At 49.1% G+C, this 20,353-nt stretch overlaps 1 protein-coding gene across 2 annotated transcripts; it reads left to right on the top strand.

Moving 5' to 3' along the window:
• Window positions 1-3,265: 3,265 nt before the first annotated feature.
• LOC141726871 (uncharacterized) lies at window positions 3,266-11,870 on the top strand. Of its 2 annotated transcripts, none has more exons than XM_074531974.1 (2): window positions 3,266-5,658; window positions 6,342-11,870. In XM_074531974.1, exon 2 carries the CDS (start codon window positions 8,916-8,918, stop codon window positions 10,152-10,154), a length of 1,239 nt encoding a protein of 412 aa, XP_074388075.1. In that variant the 5' UTR covers window positions 3,266-5,658; window positions 6,342-8,915; the 3' UTR covers window positions 10,155-11,870. The 2 variants fall into 2 exon arrangements, with proteins under 2 accessions (XP_074388075.1, XP_074388076.1); XM_074531975.1 differs by having other exon boundaries at window positions 6,342-11,726.
• Window positions 11,871-20,353: the final 8,483 nt, after the last annotated feature.

Raw genomic sequence — 20,353 nt, 5'->3', positions numbered from 1 at the left:
TGATTCCATGAAGCATGTGGAGGTACAGTTGAGTCTGTAGGATGTTCTTGTGTGAAGATTGGGTTTAAGACAATTTACAGGGCGTAGATTCCTAAATAAGTTACCTCCCCTTAGTTTTCAAGACACAAATGCAAGAAGACATTAGTGAAAAAATAACAGTTTACTAAAAAAGAAACAGAAATAACCACTAGATAAAAAGGTGCTGAGTCATGTGGCCCCCCAGAGACAAAGAAAACAAGATGGCAGCCGCTGGGGCAGTCCATGTAGCCCAGAAGACAAAGAAAAGATGGGGGAGAAGCCCCTTCTCTGGACCACCTGGCAGAGAGAGAGAACAAAGGAAAAACAACATGGCAGCCAAGTCTCTGTGGTTCCAGAACTCCCTTCCCCTCAAAAAACAAAAACAAAACCTGGAAAAACTTTTTTTTTTTTGTTTGGAAGGAGTCAATGCTCCCAGAACACTGGAAGAAACTTCCTGGCAGTTGCAGAGCTGACCCCCTCAGTGGCTGGAACTCATGGAGTGGGCCATCTCCCTCCTGGCACTGCGTGGCTGGACTGGGGCCAGCGGTGAGCTGCTGGCAGCGGCTGGAAACTCGTGGAGTGGTGCAACACCCCAGACACATAAATGTAAGGGAGTAAACCAAAGTTCCTTTGCTCTGGGTAGGTGCAAGGGAGAGATACTGATCAGATATTCTCAAGAGGTAAAAATTACACAAAAATTTTACTGGCAAAATATAGACAATCAAGGAACTTTGGCAAAAGTTTTAGTACAACATAAAACACTTATCACAGCATAGACTTAGCCCACTCAGTTTAGCAACCTTTAAACCCATTTGATGTTACATTCTATGAGAAGAGATTTAGAAGCCCCTGGGATATCACTGTTGGGTTTCTCAGCTCCTCAGGAATGTTGCCACTTTCGAGCAAGGCAGCAGCGCACACATGCATGTGTGCACTGAGAGGGCTTATTGCCAACAGATCTAATTATTATAATCTCATTCTTCCTTAGATAGTACAGGTTTCCTTGGCTGTCATGAGGCTTCCCAGCTTTCTCCAAGCTGCTGTTTTGATCTCTCATCTGTCTTTTAATAATATTATTCGTTCGCTCAGGCTGAGTAAAGTCAGAGAATAAGGCTTGTAGCCAGATAGAGTGTAATACTTGTGAACTGCCCTTCCTGCTCTGATGGACATCTTACTGGGTGTCATGGTTTTGGGCCTGGCACAGAGCCAGCGCCCCCATGAGAATACCCTCTCCCTGGTGTCTGCTGTGAGATGTGACCAGGAATGAGCAAAGCAGGCTCCAGCTTAAACATAAAGAAAACTTTATTACCTAAACTACAAGAAAAGAAGGGGAACAAAAGCTATAAGAGAAAAAAAAATTAAAAACCTTACAAAAAACACTTTCCTCCTCCCCACCACCAAAAATTTCCCAATCCGATACATTCCCCCAAATCACCAACTGGCCAGTCTGGCACCACCCTTTAAAATATTCAAACTTCAGTCCATGAAGAGGAGAGGAGTCCTTCTTGCACCATAGGCTTCCCCTGGAAACACGCTGAAACCTCATGTGCTTCCATGTCACTCAGCACCGCCCGGAAAATCCTTTTGCCGCTTGTGACATCTTCCTTCCATGCCCAGTGCTCTCACCACTGTGCATGGACCAGAGCTGCTTTTAGGGTTGTCTTTTAAGGATGCTTTGTCTCACTCCAAAAAAGGCACAGTCTCTGCTTTGGGACATCTGTCCCCCCCCATTTTTTTCCAGCCCCCTGGGGCCGAAGAGTCCCCACACTGAACCCTCCTGGTTCTGAGGCACTGCCTCCCCCTAAATGCAGACTGTATCACAGGAAAAAAATGGTTCAGTCTATGGCCGCATAAGAAAAGTCCAGCCAAAAGGCCACTCCGTCATCTCTCCCCCACTCAAGAGTCTTCTGCACTTCCCTCGTGGCCCATTCCCTCTAATCTCTTATCTCTCTTCTCATTCAGCTCCAGGAGGATCAGCATTTTGCAAGGTCTCAATCATGCAAGAAGAGGGTTTAAAATTTCAGTCTCTGCCTGTCCCAGAGCTCCGGAACTCCCACGCTGCCCTGGCTGGGCACTCCCCCCCCCTTCTCCTCCTGGGCCGGCGCCGCTATCAAATTCAGACGCTGGCTCTCCCCTCTCTCTCTTCCCTGGGGGGAGTGCCCAATGTCTCTTGGTCTCTTCCACCCTTCCATCCTTGGGCTGGGCCTACCTCATGGCTGAGTGGCTTTTCCCCTCCCCCCGCCCAGCCAGCAGCTGGAACAGAGGGAGAGATCCGAAGCCTTTCCCGATGGAAGTCCCAAGAGAAACTCCCAGGGCTGAAGCTCTGGTTTTTAACCCCTGTGTGTTCTCAGAGGTGTGTCCAAACCCCACTGGCCACATCAGGTGCCAATATCAAAATCTGAGCACCCATTGGTTTGACCACAGCATCCCAGAATTCCCACTTCCTGGTCAAACCAGCACAAGGAGTCATACATGAGTGATGCTTACCTGACTCAAATCAACACAGCCCCGACATCTTCCATCTGCCTTATGCTGTGCACTCTTTTGTTCCAACATATGGGAAGGGGTGGTGTTTTGTGGTTTTTTTCCTTTGAATTAAACCTATTTGATCTCCTCAAACAGGAAACTTGCTTTCTGCATACAAATACCATTTTTCAATGCCCAAGCTGTTTTCCCTGTGTTTGGGCTCTCTCCCAGCCTGCAACAGAGCTAGTAATTATCTCTCTCCCTGTTTGGTTTCCTTTAACAGTGAGTAACAAATTTTCCTTGGCACCAAAGAGGAGCTGCAAGCTATCATTCTTCTGTTCAGGCAAGCATTTCTCTTGCTGTTGCTGATATATGAGTGAAATGCTGCTGGTGAGGGCTAGGTGCAGTTTATTATAATTTCTGGCTGTTGATTTTTCACTGTTTGGTGAAACATCTGCTATTAGCAGCTGTGGGAGATCGGCACTTGTGCATCCCATACAAAGTAGTGGCTTACAAATGGAGAAAATTCCTTCTAGAAGCCTTTTAATCTGGTCTTTCCAGTTCTCTGGGCAGGTCACTGCAAGAGGATGGTCTGCTGATGGGGGATCTCATGAGATGCATTTTGTGAACTCCTGGCATGCTGAGAAAATCCCGGCCTCACAACTACATTCAGCTCATCTATAATTCTTGTTTCCTCCTGTGAACATTTGTTTGCTGCATGGCAGGGCATGGCTTGGCTGTGCTCTGCTAAGCTCTGCTGTGTTTGAGTGATACTCACCAGGTGTGCTAGCACCGTGTGAGACTCTGGGGTGAAGACTACTCCATTGAGGTACGCAAGATATATCTGAGCAGCACATTACCTCTATAAAGGAGGAAAGTTTACATAATGGAATTATTTAGAATCTTTTTATGTTTGAATTTTTTTTTCCCAAAAAGACCCAATGGGAAGATTTTATATAATACTTTATTTGCATTCCCCTTGTGAGGCTGTTGCAATTAGGAAGCTCTTTGATATAATTTGGAGACCAATTCATTAAGTAAAAGACTTCTGGAATGGTACATGTTTAGACAGCCAGCAGAGCTCTTGGTACATGACAGCTCTATCCCAGGCTCCTGTCACAGACATCTTTTCATTAGGATTTTTCCTGCTGAAGCTGAGAAGTTTCAGCAACAAATGTAAACAATGGTTATCAGCTGCTGTGGAATTCAACAGGTGGATCCATGATTGGTCTCTTGTGGATGTCTGGATTTATTGACCACTCACAGCGGAGCTGCTCTCACTCTCTGCCGAGACACAGATCTTTGTTATTCATTCTTTTCTATTCTTAGCTTAGCTAGCCTTCTGAGAACCTTTCTTTCTATTTCCTTTTAGTATAGTTATAATGTAGTATATATATAATAAAATAATAAATCAAGACTTCTGATCATGGAATCAACATTCTCGTCTCTCTCTCACCCTCAAAACCCTTGTGACCACCATCACAATTGGTGACCCCTTGACTGAGGAGGACAATCATCACTTGGTGAGACCCCCAGAGGAGCATTTGCTGCACTGGGTAAACCCTGAATGTGTGGCATTGATGGTTGCTTCACAAGTGACCACAGAAGTGGATTCTAGCCAGGAGCTGAAGAACTGAAGATCCTGATTTGGACAGAGTTCACAGCAAAGCTGACCACAAAGAGAACCTTCTGAAAAGCCTCCAGGAAGATGTTCGGAGAGCCTAGCAGCACCATGCAGCTGGCCAGAGCATGCTGGACTCTGACACAAGGTACTGTTGGCTTTTCCCTTCCTGATGATCCTGGCCTTCGCAGATTATGGCTGCAAAGGTGGTGGGGCCTTCCCACCAGGGCCGAGGTTCCTTTCTCCCCTTCAGAGGAGAAACTTATTGCCCTCTGGGAAAAATGGGGTGAAGAGGATGGAATTCTTGGAATTTTCCTGTCAGACATTTCTATGAGTTTTTCCGATGGGCAAAGCTTTTTGGGTTTTTTACGAATGTGCTGTATGCCCTGAATGTGTTTGTATGGGAGTGCATGGAATCCATTTTCCAAGTCCTTTTGGACCGTGGATTCGGACACCTCCGAATTTACCTAACATTTAAAGCACTCTTTCCGGTCTTGGAACGGAGAGCAGCTGTTTTTCCCTGGGTTGCTAACTGCAACGGGCTCGCCCCATTTCCCCCGACTCTCGCAGGAGAAGACCCTTTGGAGGGGGACAATCTGCTGCTTCCCAGCCCCCCTGAATCGCACCGGGGGGGCGAAGTTTCACCTGAAGCTGAAGGTTTTTTTACTGCATTTTCAGAGCATGCTCAGATGGAGCCGTCTTTCCCCCCCCCTTGTCTCTCTGTGGGGGGTGATGAGTGGGCTGCGCTGCCCCTGGCAGGCCTGCAGGCCCCGCCACGGCCGGCCTCTTGGGCCCCGCTCAGAGATGGGGGGGGCGCCGGTCTCCGAGGCCCCCCCCTGCCGGGCCGGTGGGGCGACCTCCCGGACCCGTCCCGCAGCCGCCTCCCCGGGCGGCCCTGCCCGCAGCTCCGCCGGCTTCCACGCCTGGGTCTGCGAGCTCAGAAACACCGCTTCCTGCGCCTGCGCCTGTGTTGCTGGGCAACGGCGATCCGGCGTCGTTTCTGCCGCGTCCCGCGGCTGCGCTGATGTTGCTAGGCTGTTCCGCCACTGCCCGTGTCGGCCCCGCCGGAGACTGCGACTGCGCCTCCGCAGCAGACCCCAGAGCCAGGGGCAGAAGACGCTGGCAACCCCGTGCCGTGCCCGCCAGCGCCTCCCGCAGAGGCAGAGCGCGCGCCTGCGCTGCCGCTCCTGGAGCCAAGCGACACGACAGTGGCGTGTTCCTGCGCACCCCCGCCCCGCCCACCGGCCGCCGCGGCAGTTCTGCCACTGTCGGGGACTTTGTCCTCCGTGTCTGCGTCAGAGGCTGCCCTGGAACCGGCGGCAGGTTCAAGCTCGGACCGTCCCGAGCCGTTTGCCCTTGCAGCAGCAGCCCCGGCGGCTGGCCTCTCCTTCCGGGGAGGAGGCGTGGCTCACCAGCTGGCCGTGGGTGCAGCCCGTCTGTCTGCATTCAAAATCAGCATTCTCGGCGGGTTGGGGGGTGTTTGGTCAGTTGCGTCCCCTTGGAGGGTGCGAATCTCTCTGCCGCCCATCGCGCATCCCAGCGGAGAGGAGCAGGTGGGTCCCGAAAGTTCTGCCCCCGGTTCCCAGGCCGGAGAAGGTTGGCGTGGTGCCGGGAGGCAGATGGGAGCAACATCTTCTGCATTTGCATTTCAGAAGCAGAGGGCACAGCGGGAAGTGATCATGGCTTGCTTGCTGTGGGGAAAAAACATCCCCAGACCCGAGATGGGATATCTGGGGATGGCTTCTATTCCCTCACTGCTGGCATGCCTCGGTGATTTTGGGAAAAAGAAGCATTTGACCACCCGTTCTGCCATTGTACTGGCAGCAGGGTGCAGGCCTGTGGCAAGGCAGAGCCTGCCTTGGGGATTGGGCCTGGGCTGTTGGGCTCGGGTCCCTGGGCCAGGGCCACCTCCCGGTCTCCTGCTGGGTTTGGGGGTTTTGCTTCCCCCTTCTGGTCCTGGGCCACCGTTCTGATTTGCCAGGGCCCCCCAGGGCCTCTCTTTGGCTGCTCCGCTGCTGGTCTTTCCGACAAAAAAAAAAAAAAAATTAAATTAAATAAAAAGAGTTGAAATAGCTGGCAGCAGCTCAGAAGCATTGAAGGGCCAAAAATTAGTTTCAGCCAAGGTTGTTCAATAAAGGGCTGTGGCCAGGACATTGTAGAAGTTGTCTCAAAATTTTTGAAATTTTTTTGTGACTGTCAATGGACTTTTGATAACTATTGATGGACTTTTCTGCAGCAAGCCTGTTTCAGGACCAAAAAGGACTTTGAGAGATGGAAAAGAGGAACATCTTCAGTCCATGGACTTTTCCTGAAACTCATCTGTTTGGACTTGGACTTTCTTTGCATTGTTTTTGCATTTTCTTATATTGCGAGATTGTTTTAGTGATTTTATAGAATTGTATGTTCTACAGGTGAAGAAATTCCCTGTTCATTCCACAGGAGCACGTGACCCAAGTTTGATTGGCAACAGATAACCTTTCAGGTGTTTGCTCTTCCCTCTGCATGTGCTCAGCAGAGAAAATTACAATCACTTTTCTTTTTAATTAATCTAAATTTAAAAAGGTGACGTCACAGACATCTTTTCATTAAAATCCTTTCTTTAGGATTTTTCCTGCTGAAGCTGAGAAGTTTGAGCAACAAATGTAAACAATGGTTATCTGCTACTGTGGAATGCAACAGGTGGATCCGTGATTGGTCTCCTGTGGATGTTTGGATTTACTGACCACTCACGGCAGAGCTGGCTCTCGCTCTCTGTTGAGACGCATATCTTTGTTATTCATTCTTCTCTATTCTTAGCTTAGCTAGCCTTCTGAGAACTTTTCCTTCTATTCCTTTTAGTATAGTTATAATGTAGTATATATATATCATAAAATAATAAATCAAGCCTTCTGAACATGAGGTCAACATTCTCGTCTCTCTCTCACCCTCAAAACCCTATGTGACCACCATCACAGGCTCCCCTTATGTAAAGGGCATGAACAAAAACCAGCAACTCTGTGGGTTTGTCACATTTCTCCAGGTGATGGGAGAGGGAGAGCTAAAAATCCTCCTTCCTGGCCAAGTCCATCACTTTCCCCGTGGTGGCTAGCTTTCACCTATCATCACCAAACGAAAGCTTGTGTTGTTGGCAGTAAATAGGACTGCCTTTATTTTACTGCTTATTTACATGTGTGTCCATGTCCCACCAGGTGCAGCAGGGACTTGGTGCATGATGAGGGACATCAGAGGTTTCTCCAGTTGATGGTCATGTTGACTATCTACTGAGCAGTGAAGGAGGGTGTGTGTATCACATCTGGTTTATCCTAAATCCTGCTTGTAGCATCCTTCTCTCCTCCCTGAGGAGCTGGTGGTGGAGGAGATGGCTTGCCTTCCCATTAAGCCAGTAGAAACAGCAGTACGCCTATGGCAGGCAGAGGTGGTGGGCTATCAACTTAACAGCATAAAACTTTTTATTAGGATATGTAGTGACAGGACAAGGGAGAATGGCTTCAAACTGACAGAGAGCAAGTTTAGATTACGTATTCTGAATCCACTCTTTCCTGGGAGGGTGATAAGGCATTGGCATAGGTTGCCCAGAGAAGCTGTGGCTGCCCCATACCTAGCAGTGTTCAAAGCCAGGTTAGATGGGGCTCTGAGCAACCTGGTCTACTGGAAGGTGTCCTTGATCATGGCAGGGGGTTGGAACTAGATGATCTTTAAGGTCCCTTCCAACCCTAACTATTCTGTGATTATAAGTTGTTGAGTGTCCCATGCTGTTTGGTAGTGTGGAGATGTAGAGGGCTTTGCAGGTATTGTGTACCACTGTTACTGAATCTGGCACGTTCTGCCAAAGGTTGTCTGAACTGAAGCCCAAGCCTTACTGATAAGGAAAGCATAAGAAATTCACACAAAATCAAATGTATCACAAGAAACTATCACAAATATCTCAGTGACTCAAAGAAGTGCAATGCTGTGCTAGTACTGTAGCAGATAGGGCCTGGCGTTCGGAAGATCTCGTGATGTTACGGGAAGACAGGGCCCCTGTCCCCTTAGATAAGAAAATTAACATAGGAATGTAGCCCCCTAAACCGGATTCCGGTAACTTTCCACTTGCCCAGGTAACTTTCCATCCCCTACTAACCATAGATGGTAAGGACAGACTCTCACCTGACGTAGAAGCCCCCGAGACTATAAAACCCCACGGGAAGAGAGAATAAAGGCCTTTGATCCTCCACCATATTGGTGTCCGCGTGTTTCTTAGGCCCGAGCGACCCCGGGGAAGGGGATCGCCGTGCCGTTTCCTGAAACCAGGCCGCCTGCCTTGTATCAGAAGGCAACATTCTGGTGCCGAAAACCCGGGAAGCCGATCAGCGCCCGGGGAACGGGAATTCGCCTGGACGGGAGACAGCGGCTGCAGCGGCAGGTCCGACTACAGCGGGGGAGACGTCCCCGGACCGGCAAGGAACATGGAATCCTATGCAAAGGTCGTATCAGATATGCATGCACAGTTTAGGATAGAATGTAAAATTAAGTGTGAGCTCAGGAATTCTAATCTTGCTATTGCAAGGCTCCTAGAGCTCGGGACGATCGAACGTCCGGTAAATATATTATATTCGGAAGTGCGGGAGAAGCTCACTGCCGCCTTAGCAGAGGATACTAAGTCCTCAGGCAGTGGTAAAAGCCTCAAAGCGTGGGAGAAAGGAGAAGAGGCCCTACGCAAGGCATTAGAAGAACAAGAGACGTGGAAACTCGCGCATATACGTTTATTTCTTGCAGTAAAGCGGGGGGCGGGGGCCGCGACGCACACAGTGTCTGAGAGCGATCGGATTGAATGCGGGAATATGCCGGCCCGGGAGCGTTCCACCCCTTCCCGAGCCCGAGCCCAGACCCCCCAGGGGACCCCCCAGGGGACCCCCCGGAGCCCCCATGGGACCCCCCGACCCTCTCGCGGAGCCCGCCGGGTCCCAGCCCCCCCGCGGAACCTTCCGAAAAATCCGCGGTTTCTCTATCCGTCCCTTCCCCGCCGGCCACCAGCCCAGCGCGGGAGGCAGAGCGGCACGCGCAGCTCTTCTGCCGGGGACAGGCAGAGGAGGCGCGGAACGCGGCCGACCCCGCCGGGAGCGGCGCCGAAACCCCGCCGCCGTATGGGTTTGAAGATGGCGCCGAAACACATGGTGAGGGCGGAAGTAAGGAGACGGGGGGCGGAAATGCAGTCAGCGGGCCCCAGAACGCATGTGCGGGAGAGGAGGGAGAAGGGGCGGCCCCCGCGGTGGAGCGTGAGACCAATCAGAGCGCTCTATTCAAATTAGGTCCTTATAGGGCAAGGACCTCCCCCACCAGGAGGCGGGGGGAGCGCAGGGAGAAGGAACGGCACCACCCCCGAAGGGAGGAGCGGGGTCGGACCGAGCCCGGCTGGGATTCGGAAACCGAGAGAGCAGAATTAATACGGTTTCGAGCAAAACCGAATAAACCTTTAAACAATATCGAGAAACGGTCGCAACACAAACTCACCGATTGGGGAAAAACAAAGACAGCTTGTAGGGACCGAGCGCCGGCAGCCCCCATGAACGCTTTCCCGGTGGGGGTTGCCGGAGCGCAGGGAAACCAACGGGGGGCATATACCCCAGTTAACCTAAGGGAAGCCAAAGCGATTTCAGAAAGAGGAGTCAATTCAGCTGTAGTACCCACGTTTGTGAACGACCTTTCTAACAATAATGATCTGTTCACTTTTGATATTACGCAAATAAGCCGCATGCTTTTTGATGGGGCAGGGCGGATTCTATTTAAACAGGGGTGGCGGGACGACCACGTTAGCCCAGGCTTCTGGAGAAAGGCAGCAACTCAGCGAGCTGTCCCCAGCCGGCACAGCTTTCCCCGGCAGCATCCTTGCTCCGATCACGCCCGAGAGAGATCTGTAGGAGCTGCGGGAAGACACCCCGATGCAGCGGCCCAGCCACGGCGACCCCCAGGGGGGCAGGAGACTCTCGTGCCCTGTGCCCTCACAGGGAGCAGTCAATTTTGCATCCCCGCTTACGGTGCAATGGCAGAGCGGTCGGACCAAACAAAGTGATTAAAAGCGTGCCGAAAGGGAAAAACGCAACCTACCCTAAAACCCTACCCACTAGAGTTAGCAAAGTCCCAACCGGGCATGCGGAAGTCTTTCAGACAGACTGTGCATGGCAGATCGGACTCGGACCCAATCCTTCGTATGTTAGAAGCTACCTTTATATCCCTGAATGAATCCAACCCTAACCTAACCGAATCCTGCTGGCTTTGCTACGATGTCAAACCTCCCTTTTATGAAGAAATTGCTTTAAACACTCCCTTCAGTTACTCCACAGCCGATGCCCCTCACCAGTGCAGATGGGAAACCCCTTGGAAAGAAATCACCCTGAGTCAGGTCACAGGCCAGGGCAGATGCTTTGGCAATGAAACCCTAGCTAGGCGGAAAGGCAACGTCTGCACCAAAGTTGTCAAGCCTAACAGGAAAAACAATAAGTGGGTAGTCCCATCCGCACCTGGGATGTGGGTTTGCCAGCGATCTGGAGTGAGTCCCTGTGTGTCTCTTGCCAAATTTGATGACTCTAACGACTTTTGTGTCCAAGTTCTGATTGTTCCTAGGGTCCTGTACCACTCAGACGAAGAAGTGTACCACCTTTTTGAGGAACCCAGCCGGCTCCACAAAAGAGAAATACTAACAGGTGTAACTATTGCAATGCTGCTCGGGCTAGGAGCGGCAGGAACGGCAACGGGTGTCTCAGCCCTAGTGACACAGCACCAAGGACTGTCCCAGCTGCAAATGACCATCGATGAGGATCTGCAAAGGATCGAGAAATCCATCTCCTTCCTGGAGAAGTCAGTCTCCTCTCTCTCGGAAGTGGTCTTGCAGAACAGGCGAGGTCTGGATCTCCTGTTCATGCAGCAAGGGGGCCTGTGTGCCGCCTTGAGAGAGGAGTGCTGTTTCTATGCAGACCACACAGGAGTCGTGAGAGACTCCATGGCAGAGCTCCGAAACAGACTGGCTCAGAGGCAGAAGGACAGGGAAGCCCAACAGGGCTGGTTCGAGTCCTGGTTCAATCAATCACCATGGCTAACCACTCTGATTTCTACCCTAATAGGTCCACTGGCATTGCTGCTTCTAGCGGTTACCTTCGGACCTTGCCTGCTGAACAAGCTGGTCTCATTCGTTCAGGCCCGCCTGGAACGGGCCAACATCCTGTTCATTGGGCGGCGAATCCAACCAGGGAACACTGCCAGCCACAAGTCCTAACCTTGACTGGCGAAAACTTACTCAGATGTACCAAACCTCCTTTTCCTTATCGAACTACAACCTTATACCTCATTTCAGTGTATGACTACCTCATTCATTTGTGAAAAAGGGGAGGGAGATGTAGCAGATAGGGCCTGGCGTTCGGAAGATCTCGTGATGTTACGGGAAGACAGGGCCCCTGTCCCCTTAGATAAGAAAATTAACATAGGAATGTAGCCCCCTAAACCGGATTCCGGTAACTTTCCACTTGCCCAGGTAACTTTCCATCCCCTACTAACCATAGATGGTAAGGACAGACCCTCACCTGACGTAGAAGCCCCCTAGACTCTAAAACCCCACGGGAAGAGAGAATAAAGGCCTTTGATCCTCCACCATATTGGTGTCCGCGTGTTTCTTAGGCCCGAGCGACCCCGGGGAAGGGGATCGCCGTGCTGTTTCCTGAAACCAGGCCGCCTGCCTTGTATCAGAAGGCAACAAGTACCAAAACATTTAAAGGCAGAACATGCTTTATATCATGAGGACATCTGACCTGCCTGCATCTGAGGAGGTATCTTTGACTGCTGTGTGTGGGGTGAGAGCAGAGCAGATCCACTTAAATCTTTTGGTCTCTTTTCCATGTGTCTTGCCTGAACCTCAAAACCCCCTTTGATGATGGGCACTTGGCTTCCAACTATATCACAGAATCACAGCATATTCTGAGTTGGAAGGGTCCCACAAGGATCATCGAGTCCAACTCTTAAGTTAATGGCACATGCAGGGATTGAATACATGACCTTGTATGTTATTAGCACCATGCTCTAACCTCAGGGTCAAACAACTTCCTTTCATGAAGTTTTTAATAGAACCTTAGAATGGCTTTGGTTGAAAGGGACCTTAAGACAATCTCATTACAACCCCCCTGTCATGGGCAGGGACACCTTCAACTAGACCAGGTTGCTTAAAGCCCCATCCAACATGGCCTTAAACACTTCCAAGGATAGGGCATCTATGACCTCTCCGGACAACCTGTTCCAGTGCCTCACCATCCTCACAATGAAGAACTTCTTCCTAATATCTAATCTAAACCTGCCCTCTTTCAGTGAGAAGCTATTCCCCCTTGTCCTATAAGTACGTGTCCTTGGCATGTAGTCATGGCTAGAAAAGCTGCTACATTGCCAAAGCAAAGGCAGTAGGACAGATGGGGTGATATGTGAACGCGGTCTCTTGGGAAACAGCAGATTTCAATGCAGAGTAGAACTTAATTTTATAGAAAGTAGAAAAGCCAAAGTATCAGTGCAGATTTTTCTTGAAATTCCAGAAAATTTTTTTGCAGGCATCTGTACTTCTCAGGATCCAACACCAGGAGATCCTCCTCTATGGATGCTGCAGAAGTAGGTGGCAAGTGATCATGGTCTTGGATAGGGGCCACATCACTAGGTCCAGAGTTGGACTGAGGCTCCTGCAACCAGCACTGCTGTCATATAAACTTCTCAAGTCAGCAGTGAAGGTGTCTTCTTGCTGTCTTAAATCTGCTGACAATAGCAGGAAGCATGTAATGCCCCAAATCCTTGACTAACCAGATCAACTCTGCAGAGCGAGGGAGTACTGCTTGTGAAGAGGCTGGCAGGATCTCTTGACAAAAGATATAATTCATTTCCCCATGCTGGTAGACAGCCTGTGTCTGGCTTTAGTTGCCCATCCTTGGGTTCAGATCTGAAGCAAAATGTGAGGAATGATCCTGGGGGCAGTTTGAGGTTCTCCATCTCACTGACCTGCTTGTGTTATAGTCCAAGTCCAGTTTGTACACTGAATTTCATTGAGATTGGCCACCATGCTGAAGACCTGTTGGGACAAGTGGGTGCTGGCAGATGCTGCAATCACTGTTGTTTCCAAAAGAAAAAGAGAAAGCAAAAGATGGGGAGTTACTCTGAGGCTTTGCCAGTCAATATAGGTTGGTGCAGCCCTGCCTGACAGAGGAAGAAATGAAATCTTTAGGTGGGGTGACCTCCCCATGATCAAAGAGCAGCTCTAAGAAAACCAGTCACTTAATGGTTTTCTGCCTGTAATTGCTGGGTGACACTTCCTCCATGTAGTGAATGCAGTCCTGTTCTGTTACAGTTGGAGAGAACTGCTGAAAAAGAAATGAAGTCCTTTAGCTAATGTATAGATTTAACTTTGAGACTTCTGTTTGGGATACATCTCATGAAGCAGCACCTCGCCTCATGAAGCAGCTACCTGCATGAGTGTCTGAAGATCTGGGAGTGAAATGCTTCACTGCTTTTCTGTCTGATTTAGGAAAATTGTTGCTGCTTACCAAGGATGGAAGAAGGTATCTTTTAGGCCTGCTATCACTAGTGACTCACATGAGATGACATCTTGTCACCCTCACTTTTCATTTGTGTAGAGTGGACAAGGTAATGCTGGTCTTCCCGATTAAGGGAGAGTTTCTGACACTATTTTTTGTGAAAATTGCAGTAGTTGAGTTCCCTTTGAGGTCTCCATTCTTCTTCCAGAGTTGGTTGACTATGTCAACAAATGTTAAAGCTTTTGGAAGGGAAGGGATGACATGAGCCATTTCTTCTGAGGCTCGGGCAGGGGCTTGCTGCTGTGTTTCCATAGCACGTCTGAAGTTCTCAGTGCCATTCTGAATGCACTAAATGCTCCTCATCTTCATTCTTGTGCATAAATGAGCTATCTAGCAAATCCTTGGCTAATGTCTCTCAATGTTGTCTGGAAGGAACACAACCACACAGGTTTGGCCATTTCTGGAGAGTCCAGAAGGGTCTTGTAGGCTATCCTGGGTAACCTAAAAATGCGGGTGTTGAATGGCGGGTGCTGCTGCCTATTATTTGTTCCCAACAAACCTCTCTGTAGAAAAGCAGGTTGAGTTAACATTCAGGCAGTGCAGTCAGATCCCCACACAACACTCACCACAGCTGGCTCAGCGAGAGAGGCAAGAAAGGTTCCTTTTTGCAAGTTTTTATTCCAGCGAAGTATATCACATGTGGCTGAAGGCAACCCAACGAGAAAGAGGGCAACCACGTGGTGCAGGCAGCTTAAGAAGGGGAAGGGGTGGGGGGTGGAGCTAAGGGCAGGGCAAAGGGGATTGGTCTCTAGCGGAGGCGAGGCAGCTATCAGTGGTACCAAGCCACTGAGGGGACAGGGAAAGGGGAAACCAGGGGAAGTCCATGTGGGAGTCTGTCTTCTCCCCCCAGGAGGACTACTCAATGGTAGGTAGTCACTGCCGTTGCCAGGGCAGAGGACTTGGGAATTGACTGAGAGGAGTGAGCTCATGGGATGCTACAACTCCCTTTTTTTTTTTATCTGAGAAGACCTCCCCAATGGACTTCTGCATACACTGAACTAGACAGGTAAACATGATGTCATGATTTGGACCTGGCATAGAGCCAGTGCCCCCATGAGAATACCCTCTCCCTGGTGTCTGCTGTGAGATGTGACCAGGAATAAGCAAAGCAGACTCCAGCTTAGAAATAAAGAAAACTTTATTACCTAAACTACAAGAAAATAGGAAAAAAAAACTATAAGGGAAAAAATTGAAAACCTTGCAAAAAGCACTTTCCTCTTCCCCAATGAGACAGAGTAGGGATCCATCCTGAATTAGGTGAAATGTCTAACAATGGTGAAAAGTCTGTGAGGCCAAAGCTGAAGGAAAAACTCATATGCCGAGACAGCAAGGAGACAGAGAAAGAAAAACAGAAAAGACCACGAGGTCAATTTGCCCCGACCTAGAAATTCTTTGATAAAGAAGAACTAGTGCTAAATGTCATGTGGGATGAATATGTATGAACTTATTGTGAAACTGTATGCATATGCATTTGGAAGGGGGATAAAAGGAGGTCTGAAATTTTCAGGGGTACGCATGCCTTTTGAAGAGAATTTTCTCCGTGTGCGTCCGGCGCCGTAAATAAACATACCGAGCTTTACAACTTTTATAAAGTTGTGAGGTTTCTTCTTTTCTCCGCAAAACACCACCACCAAAATTTCCCAATCCGATATATTCCCCCGAATCACCAACTGGCCAGTCTGGCACCACCCTGTAGAATACTCAAACTTCAGTCCATGAAGAGGAGAAGAGTCCTTCTTGCACCATAGGCTTCCCCTGGAAACACGCTGAAACCTCGTGTGCTTCCATGTCACTCAGCACTGCCCGGAAAGTCCTTTTGCCGCTTGTGACATCTTCCTTCCATGCCCAGTGCTCTCACCACTGTGCATGGACCAGAGCTGCTTTTAGGGTTGTCTTTTAAGGATGCCTTGTCTCACTCCAAAAAAGGCACTGTCTCTGCTTTGGGACATCTGTCCCCCCCATTTTTTCCCACTCCCTGGGGCCGAGGGGTCCCCACAATGAACCCTCCTGGTTCTGAAGCACTGCCTCCCCCCAAATGCAGTCTCTGTGTCACGGGAATAACACTGGTTCCGTGTCGGATCTCAAGATCTCAGTCCTGAGATGCTGAGCCTCCGAGACCAGCTTAGGGGTCTCGGGAGTCTTGGAATGTTGCCAGAAGTGTCTGGTAGCTGGACTTTAACCCTACACAGGAGACGACAAGGATGAGGGCTTCACAGGGTGAATGGTGAAGGGATTAGTTAATTAGAGAGTGAGAAACAGGGTTTAGGATTTATGTACAGGGGGGTTTAGAGGAGTAAGATGGAGGAATTGGGGTGTGTCCTGCCCTCCTTCTTCTTCCTCCTCTCCTCCATCTTCTTTGGCCACGGTGGCACCTTTGGATTGGTTATTACTAAGAGTACACCGAGTTATAACAATAGATGGTATTGGGGAAAAATGATAAATATTGTATACGTCACAATGGGTATAAAGATACGTGGCTGCCCGGGAGGGCAGAGACAGTGTGCCCATGGCTGACTGCTGAGCAGATCTCTGGTGGCTGAAAGAACATCTTTTAGATAAACAATTAATAAACATAAAACCAGAAAGAAGAACTGAAGCCTCTTCTCGTCCTTCGATACGCGGGCTGCCCCAAGGCCACCCCGGGCCTTTTCAGGCCCCTCAAACAGCCGAGATAAACCGGACAGTTCCGTCTATGGCTACACAAGAAAAGTCCAGCCAAAAGGCCACTCCAATCATCTCTCTGTCCATCAGCCAGTCTTCTCCACGTCCTTCAGGCCAGGTCCTTGTTATCTCATCTCTTATCTCCCTTCTTATTCAGCTCCGAGGAGGATCAGCATTTTTGTGAGGTCCCCATCATGAAAGAAAGGGGTTAAAAATTTCAGTCTCTGCCTGTCCCAGAGTTCCGGCACTCCCTCACTCCCTGCTGCTCCAGCCGGGCACCTTCTCGCTGCACTCCCCCCCTTCTCCTCCTTGGCCGGCTGCTATCACATTCCGTCGTCACCAGCTCTCCCTCTCTCTCTCTCCTGGGAGGGCTGGGGGGGGGTGGCTGCCCGATGCCTCCTGGGGCTCCTCCACCCTTCCATCCTCAAGGGCCTCCTCACCCCCCATCTCTGTCCAGGCCCAGGCCTACCACATGGCTGCCCCTCCCCCGCCCAGCAGCAGCGGTTGGACGGGGGAGGGAGATCTGACCTCTTTCCCTTGAAGTCCCAAGAGAGCTCCCAGGGCCGAAGCTCTGGTTTTTAACTTCTGTGTATTCTCGGAGGTGTGACCAAACCCCACTGGCCACACCAGGTGCCATTATCAAAATCCGAGCACCCTTTGGTTTGACCACAGCATCCCAGAACTCCCACTTCTTCCTGGTCAAACCACCACACATGACTAAGACAATAAAAACAATTATTACAATCCACAAAATTCCTTTGACAAAAGATGCAACCCATCCTTTGAAACCCCACTGTCTGAAAAGATCATTGATCCAATCTGGGTATTTTTCCATCTTTAGGTCCTTTATTTGCTCCATCAGCTTCTGGATGCTTGTGTGGATGGATTCTTCTCGGGTTGCTGTTGATAATTGCTGCCCTGAGATGTGTAGGATGTCTCTGCTTCGGCCTGGGCAACTGAAGAATGAGTCTGGACTCTTCACTTTTTGGTCTTGAGGTTGTTTATTAATTCTTATCTATAAAATTTTCTTTTTGCCCAGCCAAGATCTGCTCAGCAAGGCAGCCACGAGCACTCTGACCGCCCCCGAGGTGGTGTTGTCCTTTTATACTAAAAACTACATATATCATATTTACACTTCATTCCCAATACCTATCACCTATGTTAGACAGTGCACTTCTACTCTAGACCAATCCCAAAGTGCCAACATCACTGCAGAAAATGGAGAACAAGAAGAAGAAAGGCTAGACATGCCCAGATTCCTCCATCTTGTCCCCATAACCCCCATGCCAAAAATCCTAAAATCTACATTTTCACCCTGTTAGCATTCAAAAACACATAATCACGGGGGATTATATGCGGTGCTTTTTATTAAGAGCTCTGGGTGTCAGGGGTATATTGAACCCAAATCTGACTCCGACCATACATCTGAAATGATCATGTTTTTATACTCTATCGTTATATAACTTTCATGTTAATTATTAAACTTATATTGTTCTATTGTATACATAAATTTAGCCCCTCTCTGAATTTCCAACAGTTTCTCATTATTCTTCTTATGGTTATATAATAATTACATTTAATTACTAAACAATCATCACATCTAACAATTATATAATTTATCATACTGCTTACGCAGGTGCAGTTGATCTGGGAAAGCACAAAGCCTAACATTTTAGATTCTATCTTTAACTTTTTCCAGGGTTCCACTATCATGATCAGAACACCGACTCTATAAGTAACAGCTGATCTTTCAGAGTGAGGTCCCACTGGAAAATGACACCATGAAACTTTGGTGCCTCACCCAAAATGACAAATTGGAAGGGCAGGGTGGGATCAGTGCAATGGGCTTGTCTCATAGACAGTGCCTCTGATACCTTTTGGATTGCTACCCGGGCTTCTGGCGTGATTGTCCATGGTGAATCGAGGTCATCGCAGCCTCGCAGGAGGTTGAAGAGGGGTGCGAGGTCCTCAGTCGTGATCCCTAGCAGTGAATGAACCCAGCTGATGCTCCCATATAGCTGATGTAGGTCCCTTAGAGTTGTCGGGTTGTCCTTGATGGTGAGCTGTTGGGGTATGATGGTCTTTTTGCTTATCCAGAGTCCAAGCTACATCCACGGGCAGGTGCGCTGAATCTTTTCTGTAGCAATTTCAAATCCTGCTCCTCCAATGGCTTGAATAGTCTTTTTGAGAACTATCCCCAAATATGTCAGTCTTGGTGCAAATTAAAATATCATCCATATAGTGAAAAATTGTAGCATCAGGCAAGATTTTCGGATCAGCAAGAGAATGCAGACAACAAACATTTGGTAGATAGATGAGGAATTTTTCATGCTCTTGGGGAAGAACTTCCTGTTGATACCTTTTTAGAGGGGTTTGTCTATTAACTGATGGGACGGAAAATGCAAATCTTGGGGCATCTCTGGGATGGAGTGGGATGTTAACAAAGCAGTCTCTGATATCAATGACTGCCAGTTTCAAATCTCTCAGGAGCATTGAGGGTGAGGCCTATGTCCTCAGTGACCTCATTGATCTTCCTGAGGTCTTACAGAATCCTCCACTTGTCTTTGCCTGGTTTACGAATGACAAAGACAGGGGTGTTACAAGGGCTAGTGGATGGTACTATGTGGCCCTTGGACAACTGCTCCCGCACTCGGGATTTGAGCGCCTTTTGTTCTGAGAGGGGCCACTGATCAATCCATATTGGTTCATCAGTTTTCCATGTGAGCGGTATGGTAGGGCACTCCACAGCGGACCTGGCTAGAAATCCCATGGTGGTGAGGGGATTTCTAGCTTTGCTTCCCATTGAGACAATAGGTCCCTGCCCAGTAAGGTGATAGATGCCCTTACCTCAAAAGGTCTTACTGTGGCTACCTGACCTTCAGGCCCTTCAATAAGGATGGTTCATTTGCTTCACATAGAGGTGGCAGCTCCTCCAATCCCAGATAATATTCCATTGGCTGGCACTAGTTCCCAGCCCTGTGGCCACTCAGAGCGGCCAATGATGGTCACATCTGCTCCGGTATCTGCCACACCTTGAAGATAAACTTTGTCCCCTTTGTTAAACGAGCCACACTCTATAATAGATCTGTCTTGGCCTACAATCTCTGCCCAAAAATCCATACGGTTTTCCATCAAAATATCAGTCCAGGTGGGTATGAGAAAACCTTGGGCGATGGGTGTGCCCTTAGACAAAAACCAAGGTGGGTCTACACATGAGACAGTCACAGTAATCTCATCCCCATGTCCCACAGTTTGGACTTCCAGTAGTACTTGAAGACTGTCCGTTCTGTTAATAGAGTCCCCTAAGATTAAAATGTCCTTTGGTCCATCAGAAGGTCCAAATTCCCCAGTGGGAATTTGGTAGCTCGCTTCATCCTCAAACTGGATGGAAGTGGCGCTTACCAGTAGTCGTCATGTCCTTGCCTGAACCTGTTGGTACGCCTCGGAGACTCGGCGCTCTTTCTCATAGTAGGTGTCGCCATAGATGATCTCTCGGTGCCTTGACTCTCTGAGATGGTGGGGAAAGAAGGATGGAACGTCTTGGCATTTGGTGTTGTAATGCAGGGCCACCCTGTGATTGGCTGGAAGTTTCCCTGGTGCTGCTGGTAAGGCAGATGATGCTGGATCTGCTGGTGATATTGAAACTGGGGACAGTGTTTAAAATGTTCCTTATAGTCTTGGCACGCAGTGGAGAGACAACCAGCGGAGGGGTGTTTCTGCAAAAAGTCTTTATCATATTCCACCTTGAGGTAGCCCAGTTCACTATACTTAAAGCATCTCACATTTTGTTTATTCTGTGCCACAAAGTCTTCATACACTCCTTTGCTGTCTGCCAGGGCTACCATATGTTCTGTAGTTCTGAGACAGTGTCCTAGGGTGACATTATGATGCTTGTATCGCCATTCGTGTATTCTGTTTATGCTGGATGGTATGTTCTGTGCCTTCAAGACTGGCTCTGAAGAGTGAATGTTTTGTTTTGGTTTTGCTATCAGCC

The sequence above is a fragment of the Zonotrichia albicollis genome, chromosome W (genome assembly GCF_047830755.1).
Source record: "Zonotrichia albicollis isolate bZonAlb1 chromosome W, bZonAlb1.hap1, whole genome shotgun sequence".
Lineage (NCBI taxonomy): Eukaryota > Metazoa > Chordata > Aves > Passeriformes > Passerellidae > Zonotrichia > Zonotrichia albicollis.
Note: the sequence above shows the minus strand (reverse complement) of the source record. Positions and strands in the feature narration are given on the sequence as shown.

Bases quoted from the DNA above. Each gene is read 5' to 3' on its own strand.
- LOC141726871 (XM_074531974.1), top strand. From the start codon at position 8,916: ATGCGGGAATATGCCGGCCCGGGAGCGTTCCACCCCTTCCCGAGCCCG.